Source organism: Tursiops truncatus, chromosome 1, assembly GCF_011762595.2.
Source record: "Tursiops truncatus isolate mTurTru1 chromosome 1, mTurTru1.mat.Y, whole genome shotgun sequence".
NCBI classification, from domain to species: Eukaryota; Metazoa; Chordata; class Mammalia; order Artiodactyla; family Delphinidae; genus Tursiops; species Tursiops truncatus.
The window spans coordinates 93442610-93467057 of NC_047034.1; the positions used below are offsets into that span (position 1 = coordinate 93442610).

Sequence of the window (24448 nt, forward strand, 5' to 3'; positions counted from 1 at the left end):
TAAGTATAAAATGTTGGTAGATTTGGTGAGAAATATATGCAATACACATTTTGATTTCAAGGATAACTGTTTATTCCCACAGTCATAATATTATCAAAAACACCTTGAATAGATTTGATATCAGTAAGGAATAGATAACAAGAAGGGATGGACTTATTATATACATTATATTTTATTTTTCTGAAAAGAATAAATAGGTTACATACTGAGGCACTGTCAAAGTATGCAACTATATTGACAATTCTACTGTGTGAAAAAATGTCATGCACTTAAATCAAAGCTACTTTGATTTGAATCCCAATTCATCTTGGTCATCACAGATGAACTTCAGGGTATAGTGTCTTACTGAGCTAGCACAATGGTAGTTTGGACAGTGTTGAACTTGTAATTACTTGCAAGTTGCCTATGCAAAAAAATATATTGTCTCAGTTTGGAATTTGGAATCTCAATTTTTATTGGTAATACATTTAAATATCAATTCAAATTGTTTCTCTGGAATTAGTGCCCACGAAGGATTTTTAGGGAGGACAGTGTTTAAAGGAAAAGCATTTAATTGGTGTGGGAAAGTTGTGAACTTTTAGGAAAGGGGGGTAGTAGCAAATGACAAAGGAAAATAAAATTATAGATGATGAGATATATGAGGAAAAACCTACTCAGGAAAAAAATAAATATATATTGCTTATATGTAGGAAAACAATTTGAGATTATTGGTTATTTTGTTTTTCTGAGTATATATTATAATTGACCATTTATCTCATAAGAGATGAAGAAGGAAGTTGAAATTATTTTCTTTTATGAATAACAATATTAATTAATTAACCAAAGGTGAAATACCAAGTTAGTACCCTAACTAGAATAAAATTCTCCATTGTTTAGACTCAGATTTGTTCCTTAGAACTTAAGCAACATAATCCAGTTAACCAAGTGGCACAGGTGAATTCCTTTTTTACATGTTTTCTAAAAATCTGTCTACTTTTTAAAAATGTTAATTCAGACTTGATAATTTAAGGACTGGAAATCTTAGTAGCTTGAAAGTGTTATTTGTTTTAAAAATGTCACTTATTGTAAGGATATTCTTAATAACTTGAGTCATCTAATGTATTTTTAAATTGCAAATGTATTGAAAACAAAGTTTTGACAGAAATATCATCTAGTCCACTATATGCTCTCTTAAAAAACAAATCTCTCCCGGACAAAATATCCTAAAAACTGTTACTGATTTTAGACATAGAATGCAGTATTTTTTTAAACTAAACTTGGCAACTGTGTAATTGCCTTTCTCTCTAGGGAGAAAGTATTGAAGATACCAGTCAATAGGAAGTTAAGTGGTCATTTTCAGCTTTTACTCCTCTGCTATTGCACAATTGCATTCAGTGCAGAGAGAATCCTAATTCCACAAGGCTACTTTGTGGCCAGAAAGTTGAAAACATTATGCTTGTGTCAAAACTTTTAGACCTGTCAGAATTCTTATGTTTAGATAGGATATCAGATTGGATTCCTTTTCCAAGTCTAAGTCTCATATATCCATCATAACCTGATATTTTCTGGACCTTAGCATACCTTACCAAACTAGCACTGAGGCAAGGATGGTTCCAAATGTACATTCAATAAATGTTTATTAAATATCATGATTTTTGAGGGTCAAAATGTACTAGGCACTGGAGATTCAGAGGTTAATTAGGCATGATTCTTGGTTTTGACCATTTAATAGAAAGAAAGAGACCTATGATCTATTAAGTGCAGGATGTTATCTTATAATGCTAAATGTTCAGTGGGGCACACAGGACAAAGAGGTTAATTTTAAGGGGGAAATATTGAGGTCATGGAAAACTTCATAGCAGAATCATGAACTAAATCCTAAAAGAAGAGGAAAGTATCACCAGGTAGACAGAGAAGGAAAAGGATTTGCAGATGTGTGTGTATGTGTAAGTAGTTAACCAATGCAAGAATTACAAATGGAAATACAGGTAATTCAGTTTTTCTAAAATCAGTGTGTTGGATGGAAGTAGAGAGGAGATTTAAGACCAAAGATAAGACTATAGAGGTGAACAAAGCCTAGATCATGGTAGGAAGGAGAGGGGGGATGGCAGCTTATATTCATCATTAGCACTTTGGAACCATTGAAGTATTTTAAAGCAAAACTGACGTGATCAGTTTTATGTTTTGTAGAGCTCATTTGGTAGCAGGATGTGGAAGTGTAGGAACTAATCTTCTCAGCTCTGTTCTCAGACTTGGCCTGACATGCCTTTTTCTCAAACTCTGCAAGTCAATTAGTGCTATTGAATACATGAATGCTTATTCTCCAACTGCTAATTAAGGTACCAACTGCCCCCTCAAATCTCCAGATTCACTTCTTACCTCACCAGAACCAGCACCAGCACAGCACATCATCATCATTATCATCATCCTCATGTCTTTCTTCTCTGAACACCCATTCTATTCCACCTGTACCAAAATTAATACAAATTATTGGTAAAACAAAAACTTCAAATTACTCCACAATACTCTGAACAGAGTTATTGCTCAATTAATGCTATTGAATACATGAATGATTATTCCTTAGGAATTTAAATTTTTTCTTGAAATTAAGAGACAGGAAGGTTATTGATGAAGCTTATTTCTTAAAAGTCTGCATATAGTAAAAATGACAGGAAATATTTTCATAGTCAAAATTTCTCCTCTCTTTGCTAAAGGATACCCAGTTTTCAGCATCATTTGTTTGTGCATATGATGTGATGATAAGCAATCTCTATTTACACGTTAAGGATAATATTAATTTGCTTATTCTTCACCTGAAGAGAGATTGTAATTAGAGAACAAGTTGAGTCAGAAGACATTTACCTAAAGCACAGGAGACAAAATGAATGATATAAAATTCTTAGTTATATATCAGTAAATTAAAGACATTTTATTTGGTTGTCCAGAGTTCTTGTAATCCAAAGTTAATATAATTAATTAAATTTTTACTTTTTCTTTGTTCAAATAACATAGGATACATTTTGTTATAAGAAAATGGTTATTCCCCCCTATAAGATAGAGAAGATTCAATGGACACATTTGTGAAAACTTTTCTGTTAACTTAGAGGCATTAATTATGGGAAAATGGGAGGATACTGGGGATAAAGGGTTAAAATAGGGAAGAGGAGGTTTCACAACTAAGGTACTTATTTCTCAGAACAATTTTTCCTAATTACCAGTACTCATAATTTGCGTAGTCATATTTTAGATTCATAGAAACAATTGATTAAACACTTGTTTTATTACTTATACTTTTTAGGGTGAAGATGGTTTTCCAGGATTCAAAGGGGACATGGGTCTTAAAGGTGACAGAGTAAGTAGAAAGAAATTTGTACTAATACATACATTTGTGTGTTTCTTCTTATAATTAAATATTGCAAACACAGGATAAATAAAAATGTACTACCCGTGATATTTTTCACTTCCATTTTTATATGAAGATTAGATGTTTAATTTTTGTAGAGATAATACAGTATCAGTTGTTTTGTAGATGTTATGTTAAATCTCTATATGTCCCAGAACATCCATAGTTTTATATATATATATAATATATATACATAATATATAGTATATTATATATATGGTATTATTGTTTACAGATATTTTCTAAAATGATGATCAAATTGTTTTACATAATTAATTCAATAGATTTGTTTTAAATTTTGTTCACATATAGTGAGCTATGCTGCCTGGAAACTCTATCTGCAACTTTTATGAATGTTCACTATATAGTTGTCTTGAATTTTTGAATGTAGAAATAGTACACTGTTTTTCTGTTAATGAGTACTTTGAAAACAAAATTGTGTCACCTAAAGTAAATTAAATTTTATTGGGAAGATTTATTTTATAACTAGTATAATAGTATCTAATGAATTTAAGCAAAAAAGGATACTATAGAATATTGATTTTCCTAAAATGCACAGAAAGCCTGTGTCCGGGATAGGGGCAATAACTTACACATTCCAGTTCCTAATACCTTAAATGCGAAAGCCAAGTTTAAAACAGAGACATTTTTCTTGTGTTCCAAACGGTGATTTCTAAAGTTGCTATCATCTGGGAGGAGCAATTATTTTCCCTATTACCCTGATAGGTTCTCAGGCTGGTGCCCTGTAAAATTAGACTGACACAAGACAGATGAACAAGAGAAAAGTAAACAGAAGTTTGCTAGCATATGTATCATGATTATACATGGGAACACTCAGTGACGAGTAACTAAATAGAGTGGTTACAACTGGGGCTTGTATAGCATTTTAGCAAAGGAACAATAAATTTTGAGCAGGGAAAGGACTTCGAGTTTCTAGTACTGTAAATTGTGGGAAGGCAGATATATGGGAAACTGATGGTATATAAAGGCTAGTTGTAAAGTTTGTTGCATAGGTAGATTCCACTGGTACCTGCTTCTGACTCTGGACTGGTAAGGGTCTAGTTATCACTACTGATTAATTTTTGTCCTTTCTAGTAGAGAGGGGAGGAAAGACACCTTTGCAAATTTGTGCCTTTCTTTTAAGCAAGTATGGGGTGGGTAGAGAACTTTTTTTGTATCCGCTTTTTTCAATTGCCTTCAGTTCAAAATAATCCTTATGCCACAGTGGCATATTTTGGTGTAGCATATTCAGCCAACCTACGGTGTCTAATTTTGATTCTTATTTTTTTTTCTCTCTCTCTTTCTGCAGCACAATGTATTAAAATTAATTTAATGTAGGGCTTCTGTAGTTTTTCAACTTTCAGACTGCATTGAGTAGTTTATTAATTGAAAGATTGATGAAATCAAATACTTTCAAGCCTCTTTGTCATATGTAATATGTGAGTAAACAAACCAAGAGTTGAAGAATATAAGTTTTTGATAGACTATAATTTCTGCCATTCAGTCTCCAAGATATTTTAAATTACAAGAACGTTGTTACTCTGTGTTTCAGGGGGAAGTTGGTCAAGTAGGTCCAAGAGGAGAAGATGGCCCTGAAGGCCCCAAAGGTCGAGCAGGTCCGACCGGAGACCCCGGTCCTGCTGGTCAAGCAGGAGAGAAGGTTAGGGAGCAACTTTAAATTCACAGGTCCTCTTGTAGATGATGCTTCACTGTGATTTTAGGGTGTTTTTAATCACCTGTGATGTAAATCTAGAGGGTTTTATTGAATTTCAATTTTTTGAATTTCAGTTTCATATCCATATTACTACTTAGAAGTATAATCGTGAGACGGGCACATTTATCCTCTTTCACTCTTCCTTATTTTCTAGTCCCTTCTGCTTCCATTGGCCATGTAGAATCAACCACTCTTAATGCTCTTCTATATTAAAAGTGCAGAATTTGAGCGTGATTAATGAAGGCTGAAAGAACCAATCAAAGATGGTTTGCTTATTATTTTTGAACAACTTGAATCATCTTTGGCCCTCAAACCAAAATGTCCTTTTTCCACTCTTACCACATTAACATATATTTTTACAGGATAAATGTTTTAAAAAATGCTGATGTTCAGGCCAAACTTGAAAAGGTTTTAATTTTAATCTGGGGTTAACTCAAGCACCACTATGTTTTAAAATATCCCCAGATAATATTAATATTAATTGCTTTAAGAGCCACTGGGCTATATGCATAATGTCAAAAAATATTTGCAATCATTATACTTACATTTAGATAGGATATTAGGCAACATTAAAATTATACCTTCGTAGAATATTTAGTGATATTGTAAACGTCTTATAATGAACCTGAAGTTAAATTAAGACAAAACTAGAAATATCTATGACAAATGCTTTCCGCTTATATACACTGAAGGAAAATATAAATAATAATTATCTCTAGGTGATATAAATCAAATGATTTCCATTTTTTTGTAAATATGACTATTCTCCAATTTTTATAGTGAGCATGCCATTATTCTATAAATATGGAAATTCCATGCTATGTAAGAAAATTGTCATCTCTGCCCCTTACCATCCTATCCCAGAGGAAAATATATAAGGATTGTATAAGAATTGTGACTAGACAAATAAAAAATAATTTCCTCATGTCATTATGAGTCATCTGATATCGTAGTTCTTCTACAGTTTCATACTCTCAGTTGTGGCTTGTAAACTGATTAATAATGTCATTGTGTTTAGGCAACGGAGGGAAAAGATAGGATTGGGGAAATAAGGGCTTACAAGGCCTATGACCCTTCTACTTAAAGTGTTCACTTGCCAATAGTTAAGGATACTCTAGGACCTTCCTCTTTTCTCAACCCCACTATATTCTGTGTAAACGGTCCCACAAACTATTCTGAGGCATCAGGACTTTACCCCGCAGTGCTTCATCTTTCACCTTTCATTAGAATTTTCCCTTTTATTGAAGTTGCTTATCACCGCACTGAAAATACAAAGAAATTTTCTGTCTGGATTTATTTTTAAATGACTCTAAAATGAATGAACTTACATTCTAATGTAGTATTAACATAGACTACAAAAGTTTTCTGATAATAATTAGAGAATTTAATTAACCTTGAAATCAGTAGCATAAAACAAGCTGTGATAACTTACTCTATCCAAGGGGACATCATTATAAGTATGCTTCTTAAGGCTTGTTTGAATGTTTTCCATCTGAAGACTGCTTACCTATGCAGTGTTGATCATGAATCAGACAACTGTTTAGTTCAACCTATAATAACAAGGTCATAAACTATATTCCTAACTTCTTGCCTTGCTTCATCCAGTAAAATATTTATTTTTTCATAAAATCCTCCTCATCTATTAATGTTATATATATAGTAATTTGAACTTGTTTGTTTTTATTCTTATTTCATGTAAATGCACATGGGAAATAATGATACTGTGTGTCTGTTAATGTTTAAGACTTTGATAAATAATATTTTATATATGAAATGTACTTTCATAAGATCTTAAGGAAAATGTCACAGTAAAATTCCACAAACATATTTTATTCAATTCATTTATTTTAATTTTATTTTCTCTCTACTCATGTTTTTAATTCAATGCTTTGCACAAGGGGCCAATTTTGTTCGTTTAGCATTTTAAACCTCTTAGTATTTGTTATACAACTTTGGGCTTCACTGTAATTTATCATGTTTCAGCACTATCAGATTGAGAGGTAATCTCATTGCACTGGAAGAAAATAGCTGCATATTCAAGTTCCCACCTGTAGGAATTAACACTCCACAAAAATCATTATTTAGCTATATCTCTCACCATTTGGTATTTATTAACCCAATTTATTCAGACATTTGAATAAAAGAAGAAACTTTGCTCGAAAATCAGGTTCAGGGCTTCCCTGGTGGCGCAGTGGTTGAGAGTCCACCTGCTGATGCAGGGGACACGGGTTCGTGCCCCGGTCCGGGAAGATCCCATATGCCATGGAGAGGCTGGGCCCGTGAGCCATGGCCGCTGAGCCTGCGTGTCCGGAGCCTGTGCTCTGCAATGGGAGAGGCCACAACAGTGAGAGGCCCGCGTACCGCAAAAAAAAAAAAAAAATATCAGGTTCAAATTTCTTAGTATAGTTATTTAAACTTTCCTTACTTAGCAAAAAAAATGTTAACTTATGATTGCTTGCTTTATATTTACAGTGAGAAATGAAATAATTTTATCAAATAGATTACCTTTAGTTGGAATGGTAAGATCTACATGCAGTTCTAACTACATCCATTAATTTTAAATAGTATTTAATGTTCATAAAACTTAGATGATTTCTTAGCATATTCTTTAGCTCACAAACAGTCCTAGAATTCTTTTTACTCAGTGTTCTATGTCACTAAAGAAGGCACTGTCACTTAGACAACAGAGGTTAAGTTAGTGAACATTATAGCATTAGCAACATTTTTTTCCCTATTCAAATTAAGAAATATAATGAAAGTAAAGAATGGCAAAAACTTGCAAATCTTCCTTTCAAATGTGCAAATATGTGGTTCTAACTTCTAGAAAAATGACTAAAAGCATCATTTAAACTTAATTCATCTTAGAATTGATTATTATTATTATTATTTTAACTTTAGGGGAAACTTGGTGTTCCAGGATTACCAGGATATCCAGGAAGACAAGGTCCAAAGGTAAAATAATTAGCTTGATTTTTACAGTTTATCAGCCTTTTGTAGATACACTTAAAATTAATCATCTATGGTTACCTTTCAGTTTGTAATATAGAGATGATGAATCCTTAAAATATAATCTTATAAGGGAAAGTCAGAGGCAGTGTGGGCACCTGGAGTGCAGAGAGTTCAGAGATCTTAGGTGATTTTTGATTGGAGTATTTTAGAGACAGACTCATGAAAGGAAGGCACAGTCAGCCACTTCCTTGTAAGTGGAATAAGGACTATTCCAGGGCAGTATATTAATATATATAGAAGCTTTAAGTAGATGACAGGTGATGGATAATAGCTTTTGATTTCCTTTCTGGTACCCTGAAGGTTTGAATGACCACATATTTTTTTTAAAGGAAGAATGACTCTTCTTTCATCCTTATTTTCCCTCATTTCCACAGAACTTGTTTCCTAGGGCTACTGTAACAAATCACCACAAACTTGGTGACTTAAAACAATGGAAATTGACTTTGTTACAGTTCTAGAGGCCAGAAATCTAAACTCCAGGTGTCAGCAGGCCCATGCTCCCTCCAAAAGCCCTGTGGGAGAATCTGTCCTTACCCCTTCCATCTTCTGGTGGCCCCAGTCACTTTTTGGCTTGTGTGCAATCTCCAACACCTTCTCCACACGGATTTTTTTCTGTGTCTGTATCGTCTCTTCTTATAAAGACACTTGTCATTGGATTTAAAGACCACTTGGATAATTCAGGATATTCTCATTTCAAGATCCTTAATTTAATCACATCTACAAAGACCCCTTTTTCCAAATAAAGTAATATTTGCAGATTCTAGAACATTTGGATATTAGATATATCTTTTGCAGGGGCACCATTCAACCCGTGCACTCAATGCACTCAAATTCTACTTTTGACTATTTGAAATATACATATTTTAAGCAAAAAGAAGTTTTAAAAATACATGTTTACTTTGGTGTACTAATTTTCCTTGAGCTAATTATAAAACTTTGCTAAGGCTGCATTTGATGTATTGACTAGTTACATTACGGTTAAATGATTTAATATGTAAATTTTGGTTCTTAATATTAAGGTAATTATATGCACATGAGATTATCTATCTATTTATTATTTATTTACCTATATCTCTGTCATCTATCTATCCCTGTTTGATCCATTCAGGCTAGACAGGTTTAGTATATAAGAATACATCCTGGGGGTTTTCCCTGGTGGCGCAGTGGTTGGAACTCTGCCTGCTGATGCAGGGGATACGGGCTCGTGCCCCGGTCCGGGAGGATCCCAAGTGCCGCGGAGCGGCTGGGCCCGTGAGCCATGGCCGCTGGGCCTGCGCATCCGGAGCCTGTGCTCCACAACGGGAGAGGCAGCGGCAGTGAGGGGCCCACGTGCCGCAAAAAAAAAAAAAAAAAGATACATCCTGGGCTTCCCTGGTGACGCAGTGGTTGAGAGCCCTCCTGGCGATTCAGGGGACACGGGTTCGTTCCCCGGTCCGGGAAGATCCCACATGCTGCGGAGCGGCTAGGCCCGTGAGCCATGGCCGCTGAGCCTGCGCGTCCAGAGCCTGTGCCCCGCAACGGGAGAGGCCACAACAGTGAGAGGCCCGCGTACTGCAAAAAAAAAAAAAAAAAAAAAAGAATACATCCCCAAATATATATTTATTAATGTTTCACAGATAAACAATGAGAGACAAAAATATCCTCCCTCCTGACTAATGTGAACTGCATGAACTTGTGACTCATCATCATGTGGCAACGGTATTTTAGGCTTGCTATGTGGTTTTGTCCTATAATATTTCACTGAATTTCTAGAATATATTTCCTTGTATGCTAGGAGGTAATTGAGCCTTTCTAAAATAAGATTCATTTAATCTATGATTTTAAAATAATGCAAGCATCATTTATATGTTTCTGCCTGCATTTAGAACACTGATTAATAATTTTTACCTTTTAAATACTGTCTCTAATACATTGTCCTGTCACCTAGTTACCTGCCTTTCAAATGTCAAGCATTTTAACAAGTACTTTGAGTAAAAGAAGATATTTACTTCATAACCCACAACTTTAAACTATTCATAGATTATTTGGTAAATTTTTTATCTAATTACTAAATTGAATTGCAATGTGGTAGTGTTTAGATTTAGTGTTTAGTGTTTAGATTTTACATGTTACATGAATGAGTACAATTTTCTATTAAGTGTTTATTTGACATTTTTATCTTTTTCTGTTTTTCCTAAGTCAATCCTCTATTCAATATTCATTGACTTATTTTTATTTACAAAATGGGCCAGAATGACTAGAGAGAAATATTTCTTCCTAGAGGAATCAAACATTTTATTTTTACCCTTTAACCTAAATGTCTGAAATTTTGGTCTTTATTTTTTTCTATTACTTTTCTTCATAACTTTTTTCTATGGTCAAAAACATTTATGTTTCTCAGTTCTAAAACAAAAAAATGATGGATGCATCAAAGATCAAAGATAGTTTCATATTTTTCCTATGTGGAAGCCAATGAATTTTGAATAGATTTAAGTCTTTTTTGTACTAAAAATGAAATTCGGCTGCCAATCCCTTTCAAGCAATTTAAGGACTATAATTAGGCAATATAATTTATCCAATATCTTACTAGTAATATAAACCATACTGAGTATTTAAAAGATGCACTGCCATATGCACTATAAAATGATAGCTATTTCAAAAAGTAAAATCTATTTTAAGGTAGGATTCATTTATATTTAAAACAATTTAACATAATTTTGAAATTTTCAGTTCACTGAAAGAGCCAATTTCACTATTAACCTTTGACTTTTTGGCCTTTTGTTGGCTGTTTATTTTTTCCATTTAAAAGCAGATAATGTCTTTTCATGGAAACTGTATATTTTGGTGATAATTTTTATGTGAGAAAAGAAGAAGAATATGCCCATATATTACAAACTGTTTAGTTGGTGGATTGGACATTTTTGTCTATTTCCCATAAATTTCTAAGAGCAGAAACCATGTAAGAAAATAAACTTATTAAACGTGAAATTGATGCATAAGAGCAATTTATTTGAATGGAGTCTCTATAAATGTGTTTGTGTTCCACTCAGGACAGATGAATATTTGTCCTCAAATTGAATTTGATAGAAGTGAATTACTTTCATATTGGATTATACTCACTTGTCAAATTCCTAGAGTAGTCACATAGTAATATTCTACCAGGTATAACTAACTGATTCTCTCTCGAGAAAGAGAAAAGGCTTTGAAAGCCCTTCAAAAAATGTCATTTGCAGACATTTTCCCCCATTGTGTGAGTATTACATGTCCTAAAAATTGTCCTCAGGTTGATCACATAGTGGTCTCTATAAGCATGAATTAGAATATATTGCTAAACAGGTCCTAAAATGAAGTTTAGCAGCTCATACTAAGTTTTGTCCATCAAATCCCATAAGGCTTCATATAAAATTTTCCTGACTTGTGGAGGAAATATAAATTATAACATCCATTCTGTACATTTCACCTGGGGAAATTGCAGGGTCCAGGAATGCAATGCCAGAGAGTCTGTCTCAGTATGTCTGCAGTGGGATTTGACAGTCCACACTTTTAGCAATCACTCCAGATTATTCTGATACAGAGGAAGCATTTATCACTTGGAGAAAGATTACTTTAGGTTAGTTCAATCCAAGTGAGTGTAAACTGAAATAGACTCACAGGCATAGAAAATAAACTTATGGTTACCAAAGGTGAAACAGAGAGGGAGGGATAAATCAGGAGTTTGGGATTAAGAGATACACACTACTACATGTAAAATAGATAAACAAGGACCTACTGTATAGCACAGGGAACTATGCTCAATATCTTGTAAAAACCTGTAATGAAAAGAATCTGAATAAAGAATACAGATATACATATGTGTAACTGATTCACTTTATACCTGAAACTAATACAACATTGTAAATCAAAAACAAACAAACAAACAAAACAAAACACAAAGATGTATTCAAGTCAAAGAAGGCTGTTACATCTTCCTCAGTGCATGGGGAAGTGTGTAAAATCTGCATGTCTACTACTCTTTGCTAGACATTTAATCCATGCACTGGTTGGAATAGGAAAATAGTGAGTGTTTGGAAATCCCCCCAGCCAACCCCTCCCAGGGTTTCATAGTTATTGGTAAATTGAGGAGCAAGGATTGAACCCTAATCTGCTCTATTTCGTGATACAATGACAAGGCAAACCAATTACAGTCATGTTCAAAGAAATTTCTCAGCAGATGAAAATCTGGACATAGGTACAAGGTAAAATAGGGGAATCGTATTCCATTTGTAAAATGTAGCTGTTTGTGGATTAAATTACATAATGCTTTTACAGTGCTTATTACATCTTTAAATAATCATTATTTATTGTTAGCTATCGTTATCGTTTTTATACCTTGCTTTCCTTTATTCCGATTTCCTATAAATTTCAAAGTACCTGTAAGATGCAGATGATTGCTCTCATTTTATAGAAGAAAAAACTGTACTCATTATTATACTATAGTAATGTACCCAATTACTTAATTGAATGCATGACAAACATAAGTCTTGAATTTATGTCTTCAGAATCCCACAAACAGATTCTAATGCTGAACTGTCTGACTTAGAGTCTCAATTAGATCTAACCACATTGAAACATCAAACAGAAAAGATGGAAGAAGATTTTTAGTCTTTATGATTTGACCCAGTTCTAAAGGTGTAAAATACTCAACTAAAAAGTGATAAGTATAAGAATACAATAATGTTAATTCAGGAAAAATATTTTATAAAATTCCTACTTTAATATTTGATTATTCATGCTTGTGAAAAATAAATTTTTTTTCAGAGTTGAAGCAAGTATGTAGAATTATAAGTCAAAAATTTAAAAATTTATTTTATATGAAATGCCCTTGAATTGCTGTTTACTAATATGAGAAATGATATATTTGATTAATTAATTTCCTTAAAGTTAAAAACTAAAATGTTTTATCAATTCATGTTTTCAATGCTTCCAGGATTTCAGGTGTCACTGTAAGTTCATTTTTAAATACATAAATGGAGGTTGTATGGTATCTTAAATTATATTTTTGATTTGAATGCTACCAGCTTGTAAGAATCATTGTGTTCCAAAAGACTTTCAGCTTGTGGCTAAAAATGTTAGTTACTGTACTCATTGTTTATTATTTTTATTTTTGTAGGGTTCCACTGGATTTCCTGGGTTTCCAGGTGCCAATGGAGAGAAAGGTGCCCGGGTATGATATACAAGTATATTGTTCTGGACTGTCTAATGTAAATGTTCTTACATGAGTACCTATCTCTCAGCACCAGACTCACAATTTACTGTGATATACTGCGTATTGAAACTGTTTGAACTGTCTTTGGCAGGGTGTAGCTGGCAAACCAGGCCCTCGGGGTCAGCGTGGCCCAACGGTAAGTACCTTGATTTAAAATATGATTTTCATTTTTCATCTAACTCTCCTATTTTCTTCAAAAATAAAAACTGATCCTGTGCCTTTAGATCTGCTTGGAACTAGATCAATTTCATCTTTGCTCTTATGTGCAGGGTCCTCGAGGTTCAAGAGGTGCGAGAGGTCCCACTGGGAAACCTGGTCCAAAGGTATCATCAGCACTTGTTCCATTTGGGCTTTCCTGTAAGTTCCTCTTCCAGAGGATGGATGTTAACAGAAGGAATCTAAACTGATTTTTTCCGGTTTTTGTGTTGTTGTTGCCAGGGCACTTCAGGTGGTGATGGTCCTCCTGGCCCTCCTGGTGAAAGAGTAAGTACGATACAGTCATATCATATAAAGTAAATATTAGTATGTTGCAAATGTTTAAATTTCTGGGAAAAGTTACAGTTACGTGTTTCTGCAAATACATGTACACAGTCATCCATAAAATCTAGTCAAAGTTTTAAAAATTCCTATTCTTTAATTTACTTTCCTACAAAAAGCTTAATCAATTATGTGCTATTAATTTTGTTATAGAAATGAGAGAAATTATATGTCTAATTGGCCTATATCAACTTTTAAACAAAAATAATTGTTTTCTTTTAAATACATATGTAACACCTATGCCTTCTCCTCCACTCCTCTTGCTTTCCATACTGATACTCACTTTGTTCCTGAAGCTGGCAGCAGCTTTATGCTGGTAAAATGCAAGCTACCAGTAGCCATTAAGTCACAATCAATATACATTCAAATCAAGATAAAACATCTATTCCAGTAAATAGGAAAACTATTTAGTAATTTGATTTTCAATTGGTATAAAGTAAAGCTAAATATACATAAGTAAGCATGCCTTTTATTTGTTTGTTTGGGTTTTTTTTTGGCAAAATGTAGCATTTTTTGTAGCCAGATATTTTAAAAGCTATCCTCTTGATAGTAAATTTATTAACTTTATTTTTTATTTAAGTATAAATAAATCCTAACCTAATTGTATTACTTAAGAAATTTTATTTATATTATGTTCCATTTTATATATATTCCTTTTAGGAATATAATTATCATGCTCTGGTCATATAAAGGATTATCTTTCAACATCCTTTTGCTGCGACCAATGTAGTCCTTGTAATAGGGTCTACTTTATGCCTTTTAAAGATATGTAAATCTAAGTGTTGAATAATATAGTTAATTAAGCATCAAGTCAAGAGCAATATTATAAATGTATATTTGGATTTAATGTTAATGAGAATAATTATATAATAATGTTCATCTTATCTACAAAAGAAGTTTATACATGAGTAAAATGATAGTAACATCCTCAGAAATAAATATGTTTTAAATATAGAGATTAGCTAAAGGTATCCTCTATGGTCTTTTTGAGATAGTCACTTATTTTTTTCTTTTAATTTTGTATGTCTGTAGAGTCAGGACATTTATAGAATCAATTTTAAAAATAATTTTTCTTTTGGGGGACTGTGGACTTGAAATATCCTCCATTTATGGATGTGTGTACCCAGTGTTGAAAGTAGATTATCTACAGGGTTCCTGATACATCCATGTTCTACTCATTTTTAATATGAATTCTAAATATTTACAGTGTTCTTCAGCTAAGACCATTGATGTGTTGTGCAGTTTTGAGTAGTGAATAGTGTGGAAGATCATCCATTTTGCTTTTAAATTACCATAGACTATCTTGTTGTAATGCAATAGTTCTGCCATTATGTTAAAGAAGCTGTATTTTATATTGTTCTTTATCTGTGGAAATAAACTGCAACGTATAAAGATGTACCTTATAAGATATATTCTTAAATTTCCCCACTGCTTTTTCTCTTCAGGGTCCTCAAGGACCTCAAGGTCCAGTTGGATTCCCTGGACCAAAAGGCCCTCCTGTAAGTGTCATGGTTTTTCTTTCTCTTTCTTCATTTGACAGTGTTTTCAAATTTTGAAAGTCATAGCTTTTATATTAAATAATATCTAGGTACAAATATGAGTAAAAACTCCTATAAAAACAAAATTGTGCTTAATAATGCCAGAGTATGTATTTTCAGCTTATGAAGTTTATCAAATGTTTCTGAATCTAATTTAAATATATCTTACTAAATATTCCTTCAAAGTATATCAAAACTAGAACAACATGAATATTATTCTCTCAACTACTCTTCTACTGCAATGGGTTTTTTTTTTGGTTTTCTTTTGTTTTGTTTTTTTTGTGGTACGTGGGCCTCTCACTGTTGTGGCCTCTCCCGTTGCGGAGCACAGGCTTCGGACACGCAGGCTCAGCGGCCATGGCTCACAGGCCCAGCCGCTCCACAGCATGTGGGATCTTCCCGGACCGGGGCACGAACCCATGCCCCCTCCACTGGCAGGCATACCCTCAACCACTGCGCCACCAGGGAAGCCCTGCAATGAATATTATTGCCAGCATTAAAAATCATTACTGAATCTTAAATATTTGGTATATCAATTTCTTTTTTAGCTTCCATTATCCAATGTATCCTTCTTCAAATGTCACTTCCTAAACATCCTCCAACATTCTGACATTACTTATATCACATTAAGTTCTATTTATTTGTGTTTACTATTTTTGCCTCTATAATGTATTTTTCTTAGAAAATGTAATGATAACCCTTCCTGAATCATTTCCTTTTTATAAAATTTGTTTAGAACCACAGTCTGTAGAATATCTTCATCAAATATTTTCACAAAGTTAATTGAAATCTTTTACTTTCACACAAATATTTGTGGGAATATAGGACATGCTCAGTGCTCAGCTGCTTTTTTCTCTCTCTCTCTTTTTTTTGGCAACCTATTCAGTTTATTTATGAGTTAGAATCAACTTACTGTCTTAGTCCATACCGTCTGCTATAACAAAAAAGCACAGATTGTGTAGTGTATAAACAGTAGAATCTATTTGTTAGAGTTCTGAAGGCTGGAAGTCCAAGATCCTCATCCCAGAATGGTGAGGTGAAGACCCTCTTTCAGGTAGCAGACTTTTCACTGTCTACTCTCTGGAGCCTCTTTTATAAGTCACTAGTTCCATTCATTAAGGTTCCCTGAAGGTGGCATAAGCACTGCCCAAAAGTCCCATCTACTAATAACATCACCTTTGAGGGTTAGGATTTCAACATCTGAATTTCAAGGGGACACAGACTTTCAAACCATAGCACCCACCTGTCTAAGGAAATTGTTCTCACAGTGTGGTCCCTGGACCAGAAGATCAGCAGCACTTGCAATTTGTTAGAAATGCAACGTCTTGTCTCCACCTCATTCACCTAATCAGAACTCTAGGAGAGGGGCCCAGTCTGTGTCTTAACGAACTCTCTAGGTAGTTCTGATGCATGCTAATGTTTGTGAACCACTGTTCTAGTCCAGAGTAGACAATGCTATTCAAACTTTAATGTGCATGTAAATCACGTTGGTATTTTGTTAAAAATGTAGATTTTAATTCAGTAGGTCTGGGATGGGTCTTGAGACTTGACGTTACTGGCAAATGTCTAGATGATGCCAATGCCAGTGGTCAATGGGCCGTACTTTGAATAGCAAAGTTCAAAAAAGTTTTGGCTGAGAATAAGACCAACATAGTTTGAATATTATCTATGCTGTAGGAAACTAAATATAGTTAAAATTTGCAGTCAGTGATTTGAGAACCAAATGTTTTCTCAATGTAATAATACCAATAACTAACTCCTAGTGGCAGTTTTACTCACATCCTGGTTATTTTCACTTAGTGGCACATTGATATAGATTTTTGGCTGAATATTTTAAACTGATTTTTGAACGGAATCTTTTTTTAAAACTTTTATTGGAGAATAGTTGATTTACAATGTTGTGTTAGTTTCAGGTGTACAGCAAAGTGAATCAGTTATACATATACATATATCCAATCTTTTTTAGATTCTTTTCCCATATAGACCATAACTGAGTATTGAGTAGAGTTCCCTGTGCTATATAGTAAGTGCTCATTAGTTATCTATTTTATGTATAGTAGTGTGTATATGTCAATGTCACTCTTCCAGTTTAATCCTCCCTCCTCCTTCTCCCCTGGTAACCATAAGTTTGTTTTCTACATCTGTTGAACTGAATCTTTTTGGCAAAACCACAACAACATGCACTTTGTGAGAGGAAGTTATGTGAGGATTTTTATATATGCCAATATTTCAAAAATTGTACATCCCAATGTTCTTATTTCTAATAATTATATATAATATAAATAATATAGTCAAATATAGTCCAGTAACAATCTTGCATAAATGAACGATTCAGAAAATTATAAATTAAGATGTTATAAATTTAAATAAATGTTACAAATGATTATATTTTTAAACATGTTGAAAATCATTTATAAGTAAATAAATATATTCTCCAATTTTGTAAAATTAATTAATTAATTTTTTGCTGCATTTGGTCTTCGTTGCTGCGTGCAGGCTTTCTCTAGTTGTGGCCAGCGGGGGCTACTTTTCATTGCGGTTCACGGGCTTCTCATTGCGTTGGCTTCTCTTGTTGCAGAGCATGGGCTGTAGGTGTGAGGGCTTCAGTAGTTGTGGCTCACGGGCACTAGAGTGCAGGCTCGGTAGTTGTGGCACACGGGCTTAGTTGCTCCACGGCATGTGGGATCTTCCCGGACCAGGATGGAACCCGTGTCCTCTGCATTGGCAGGCGGATTCTTAACCACTACACCACCAGGGAACTCTTGTTCTCCAATATTTTTATATTGAGTTTGAATAACCCCCTCTTTCTCTGATTACTTTCAAATGTAATTTTAGCTCACATATTTGAAAAATGAATTATTTATTGTGAAATACTGACTTAAATGCTGAAACTCTCTTACTTTCTAAAATAATTTTAGACACTGTGTTTAAAATATTATTTTTATCACTAACAGTCTTGCTCTAGTACAGCAAACATATCAAGAAAACTTTTTATCTATATTATTGTGTTATGAAAGGATTAATACAAATAGCTAGTATTAAACAAAGGATAATATAGATACTGTCTGCATATAATATTGTTTGCTCACTATTTCAGTTTTGTTCCAAATGTAATATTAAGTCATGCAAAGTTGCACATACAGAGAAGTGAAAATACTGTTGCAAAAATGATTTTGCACATAAGATTCTTTCATAAGTATTTTGAAGCCATGTGCATAGATCATTGTTTAGCAACATAAAATCCAGTGATATGTGTAACTTCAACATTATCATACCATTTATATTTGTACAAATTGTTAAGAAGTTTCTCTCATGTAATATAATTTTATTGTCAATAAAGCCATTTTTTCCTCAAACTTTTTCAGTCCATTCTGTCACATATCTTTCAACAAGTTTTGAGCCATTGATCATGCATGCATTTTGTCTCTAAGGAGTATTAGAAATATAATAAATGCCTGCACTTGAGAAACATGTAGTCTGCTTGGACAGACATGACACTGTTAAGGAACATTGCTTTCACTGCTAAACAAAATGAGTTTTATACTCTATTTCTCTGACAAATGCAACATTAGTGCATGAAATAAGAGTACCTATCATTTCTCTGCTATGTAGTTGTATAACATATAGGAAAGAACTGTCTTCATTTCTTTGATATTTAGAAGGAGGGATTCAGGTAGAGAGATAGAACCAAGCTCCTCTTCCTTCAAATTAATTGATTCATTTTCATTGTAATCAGGAAATATATATATATATATTATATATATATATATATATAATATATATACACACACACATACATATGTTAGATATATACATGAAAAATAAATGAAAAAATATATATATTCACACAGACACATGTGGAGTATGGATTAAGCACTTAGAATGTTCATGTTTAGAGTCTGTTAATTTCATGCCAGTGTCAGCATATAGTTATCCCAATTAAAAAAATTAATTTAGGTGATTAGGATTTATAACATGACTACTGTAAGATACATTCTATTTAGAGAAAAGTCAAAACTCAGTGCCAGTGTGAAGTGAAAAACATCTTAACATTTATAAGTGTCGTTTCACGGATTGCTTTGCTGTATATGCACCCTCCCCCCATTTAGATGAATTTGTTGTCACTACTCTTCACCAACAATATTAAAGGGGCAGTCTACTTTGATCAATAAAATTATTATATTTAAATTAACGCCATGCAATTATTTGGTAATTAATATGCTTATTTTATTGGATAGTAGTGTGAGGCCATTAAAATTACTTAGGATTGGGCTTCCCTGGTGGTGCAGTGGTTGAGAGTCCGCCTGCCGATGCAGGGAACATGGGTTCGTGCCCCGGTCCGGGAAGATCGCACATGCCGCGGAGCGGCTGCGCCCGTGAGCCATGGCCAAAAAAAAAAAAATTACTTAGGATTAATCACTTAATATTAGGAATAAATACTTAAGAAAAATGATGAGGGTATGAATTCTTTATATAGTCTATTTACACTGCTCCCATAGGATATCTAGGAAAGCCATTAAAAATCATGTTGCATTCATCCCATGTGACATTTTTTAGATGTAAGATCACTGTTTTAAAGAGTTATAATATTTTGCAATAAAAGTGTAATCTATACTTTTCACACCAGCAAATATAACAAGATATTTAACTTTTATATTTACAGATTTGCTAAAAAACATGTAAATGCCTTATACTGATTGCAAAACTCATCATTTGAGATACACTTAAGCGTGGTGGAAAAAAAAAACCTGACTCATGTTTATTATCCTTTAGCTGTCACCCTCTATAATTTTAGTTAAAACTTTTACTACTGCCCTCAATTAATGGCATATTTTTTCCCATATGTATCAAAATAGTGATAGAGCACAAGATTTGTTTTTCTTTACTATTTTGAAATACTGAACCTAGATGAGGTCCACTAGCAATCAACTGCTTATAGATGTGTCTCACCTCTAAACCAAGAACGATACACCTAATGCCTAATACATAGATATGTAATATATGTTTTTGAAAGAAGGGCTGGGTAGATGATATCCAAGAACATTTTGGGGAATTGGTTAAAAACATTACAGCTTTGGTCCTTTGGGTGGATGGGAATAGAATCACTGAGATGATCCTGGAAAATATGAACAAATCACTGAGGAAGCTATGATCTTGTGAAATATCATAACAGGCTTTAATTAGAGCTGGTAATTTAACCAGTGTGTCAATAAAGATGCAATCAGGAAGCAGAGCTGGTACTAGTCACTGTTGGGAAGGCTTTCCACTGAAACATTATAACCAAGCTAGAAAAAGTCTTATTCCAGTGGGAAAAAAGCTATCTGTGAAAATGATCTTATTTTGAAATACCTTTTTTCAAACTCAATTTACAAAGAATTGATATTTGAAAATAGCTTTATGTAAATAATGTATTTTTAAATAAATAAGTAGGTTTATTCAAATAATTAACATACTGTGAGAGGTATACCTGTTATCGTTAAAAATGTTATTACAGTGATCATTTCTCTTCATTTATCCAGACATTCTCACCTAAGAATATCTCTGCCTATACTTATTATACATGTTTTGAAAATTGAACTTGGTGCTTAATGGTTTCTGAGTAGTATGAATAATCCATAATGCAGTCTAAAGAAGCAATCTATTTCTACTAAGTATCTAAAACATAAGAACCTTACAGAGTTGTTTACTTTAAGTACTTAAAGGCTTCATTTATTTTTTCAGTCATGACAAAGACAGCATCCTTTACTGAAAGTGATAACATAGTAGATGTCCTCTCCAGTGTTTAATAAACATTATGCTTCCAAGAGGGTATTTAAGAAAACCTGCTGGGAAAAATTTGCCCTGATGACTTCTAAAATTGAGTCTTGCACCTTGTTTCCTTTACTTGAAGCAACTGGGAAGTAAAATGCCATTGTTTATGTTTGTATTTCTTTCACATTCTTGTTAGTAAGAGCTCAGACCACCACTAGAGGACACTATCTATCTCTGGTATCCAAGTCTCAGTGCACAAGAAATTGTATTAGGAACACATCACCAAAAAGAGGGAAAAATATTCATTTGTCAAGTACTGAGGAGCTAACATTTTTACAAAAACAAAAATACAAACCAATATGAATATGCTTTTTGAAAAGAAAGATGCTAATGAAATTTAAATGTAAAATATTCAGATTACAGTTGTACAATTTTCTCCTGGTCTCATTTATAGCTATAGATATGCTAAAAAGATATATACAGGGGCTTCCCTGGTGGCGCAGTGGTTGGGAGTGCGCCTGACGATGCAGGGGACATGGGTTCGTGCCCCGGTCCAGGAAGATCCCACATGCCGCGGAGCGGCTGGGCTCGTGAGCCATGGCCGCTGAGCCTGTGCGTCCGGAGCCTGTGCTCCGCAACGGGAGGGGCCACAACAGTGAGACGCCCGCGTACCGCAAAAAAAAAAAAAAAAAAAATACACATTCTACCGTATGTGAAGTCAATAGAACATCAAAATAAGATATCTAATGAAGATATAAGAAAATTGCCTAACATGTATTTAGATTATAAATAATTCAAGAAATATTTATGATGTTTGATGTTTAATATTTGTGATTTCAGGGACCACCTGGAAAGGATGGCCTGCCAGGACACCCTGGGCAACGTGGAGAGACTGTAAGTGACCCAGTCTTCTGATTCAAATTTTCTGTCTCAAGCAGTTCATCATTTCACAGAAAGATACTTTATTATTAACAAGTCAATTATCAGGTTAAGGACAATGGTGAAATTAATTCCATTTAATCTTTTAAAAATATATTTGCAATACATAAATAGACCTATGTTTGTATCTAAACATTTAAATAAATATACTTGAGGACATGGATGTTACTTGATTTTCCTTGTTTTCAATAACAACACTTTAGGGATAAGCTGATGGAAAAGACCTCATTGTCTTTTGGATACCTCCACAAGGTTGTCAGCCTTGACCCTTTCACATAAGTCTTTGTTACAGATATATTCCACCCTACCCTTTCACCTTTCCACTCTCTAAAGGAGACACATTACAATAAACTGCAGATAATATACTCTTCTATCCAGAATTAAGGGATGAAATATTTCCTGCTATTGGAACTGTAAGGCTGTAATTGGTCTAGAACTATGTCAAATGCATTCTCTCCTCTCAAGTAGGAAAATGGAAATGGAAAAAAATGTAACTTAAATGATGGGGAATATAACATTAAATACACTCTCTGAATAACTTATGTGTATAACAGAGGTAGACAACGGGGAAACTGGCAGCTCAACTGTGGTTTAAGAATCCTGGCGGTTTTGTTTATTTATTCTGCCACTGTTAACAAAACTTTGTATCTGACTGTTGCAGTGGGATGGTAGTCTAATAAGAAATCACCATGGATTAGCATGTTTCCTTGGAATCAATTCTTGGCTCCTAACATTGATTAATTTTATCCAGATTTCTTAAGGAAACCACAACACAGACTACCTTTGACTGTGTGGCTCAAAATTATCTTAGGGTATTCTGCCAGCATGAACACATATTTGGGGTTCAATAGAAATACTGGATAACAGATTTGAAAACATGATGATTTTCTACATAGGATAAACAATCTGGCAGCAGCAGCCAATTCCTGTTTTGCTCACCAAGTGACAATTCTTAGTGTAATGACTTTTTAGTTTTAGTCAGATTGTAAACTTCAAAGTCTTGGATTACCGAAGCAAAATCAAGAATGATTTTAGTGAGACCAAAGAGTAAAATTGTTTGGGTTTCCTATTGGGAAAGACATCTCCATGATGAGCAAGAAATAAACTCTCTAAAGGATAATCCACATTCAAATTTGCAAACGCATTCTCATTCAAATATTGCAGTCAATCATTTTTAACTAAGTCATGGTATAGCTTCTTGGGAATACCTCTCAAATATTTCCAAAATGTCTTTTGAGGAAGGGGTACCTAGAGAATTATCATTATAAAATCCCTTTTGACTTTAATTTAATCAAGAGCTTCTGCTTCTATCCAAAGTAACCATATTATATATAACCTTTAAAGTTAAAGTGGAAAACTAGCATATTAACTAACGTTTCTAGGATGGATATTCTCATCTAGTAGTTTTTTGTAAACAACAACTAGAATTTTGTCTGGAAAATTGTATTCCTGATTTCAAATCCACTTTAAGAACAGTAGTGAGTCACCCTATCACCAGGAACCTTTCTTTCTCACCTTGTTCTGTGTTGACTGTGATTCAAAAGATTATCTTGTCCAAGAGTCAGGATCTAGGGCATCTATATTTTGATATATCTGTTTCCTTTTTTTAAAGAAGAAAGTATTTTATTATATTTGAGATTTGTTCCCATTCAGAAATCCTTGAATTGAAGGTTCATTCTGACATCTTACAATTTAAAGCTTTTTAAGACCACTAGGAATAATTAGAGATAGTCTTTATTATACTGAAACAACCCACGTTTGTCTCAGAAACACAGTGCCAAATCATTCTTTGACTGTAGAGGTGATCAGAATAGGAGTTCCATTTTTATTACTCATGTCTCAAATTAACTTCTGTTTTTCGGGATTTTGAAAAACATAATTTAACTTATTATCCTAAAATTAAATGGCAAGGAAAGTCTTATTACATGACAGTATTAGAATAATCGCACTCCATTCTGATCTATAAAAGTTTTCTTGCACATAGTTCATCTGTAAGATCCTCAGTGTCAGATTTATAAGATACTTGCAAAACTCTGAATGTTTTGAATGAGCAGGCGTATGGTCAATGCTGTTTTCCAGCTCCTTCCAAATCTGTTTCTCACTCAGAGGTACTAGCACCCTCTTAGAACATATGAATACAAGTCTGGGTGGCAAATTTTTCACAGAATTTCCTCAGTTAAGCATTTATTTTTAATCAGTTAATTTTCATAATTAATTATTATTGTGATCAATTTCATCTGCTATTCTTGCTCTCACAGTTACTAAGGAAAAAACTTTATAAGACTAATTTTTTTAAAGTCCTGATTGCACTTACAGCTTTATGTCAAACTTTGTGATTAGAAATTGGGCAAAAG

General features: G+C 33.6%; 1 protein-coding gene across 2 annotated transcripts in view; it reads left to right on the top strand.

Moving 5' to 3' along the window:
* The window catches only part of COL11A1 (collagen type XI alpha 1 chain), a 200559-nt gene that overhangs the window by 105594 nt on the left and 70517 nt on the right, over positions 1–24448 (top strand). For both annotated transcript variants that reach the window (XM_019919166.3, XM_033862798.2), the window contains exons 29-37: positions 3278–3331; positions 4935–5042; positions 7995–8048; positions 13234–13287; positions 13421–13465; positions 13599–13652; positions 13768–13812; positions 15312–15365; positions 21996–22049. In XM_019919166.3, coding sequence (XP_019774725.2) covers positions 3278–3331; positions 4935–5042; positions 7995–8048; positions 13234–13287; positions 13421–13465; positions 13599–13652; positions 13768–13812; positions 15312–15365; positions 21996–22049 — 522 coding nt within the window. The remainder of the gene's footprint in view (positions 1–3277; positions 3332–4934; positions 5043–7994; positions 8049–13233; positions 13288–13420; positions 13466–13598; positions 13653–13767; positions 13813–15311; positions 15366–21995; positions 22050–24448) is intronic.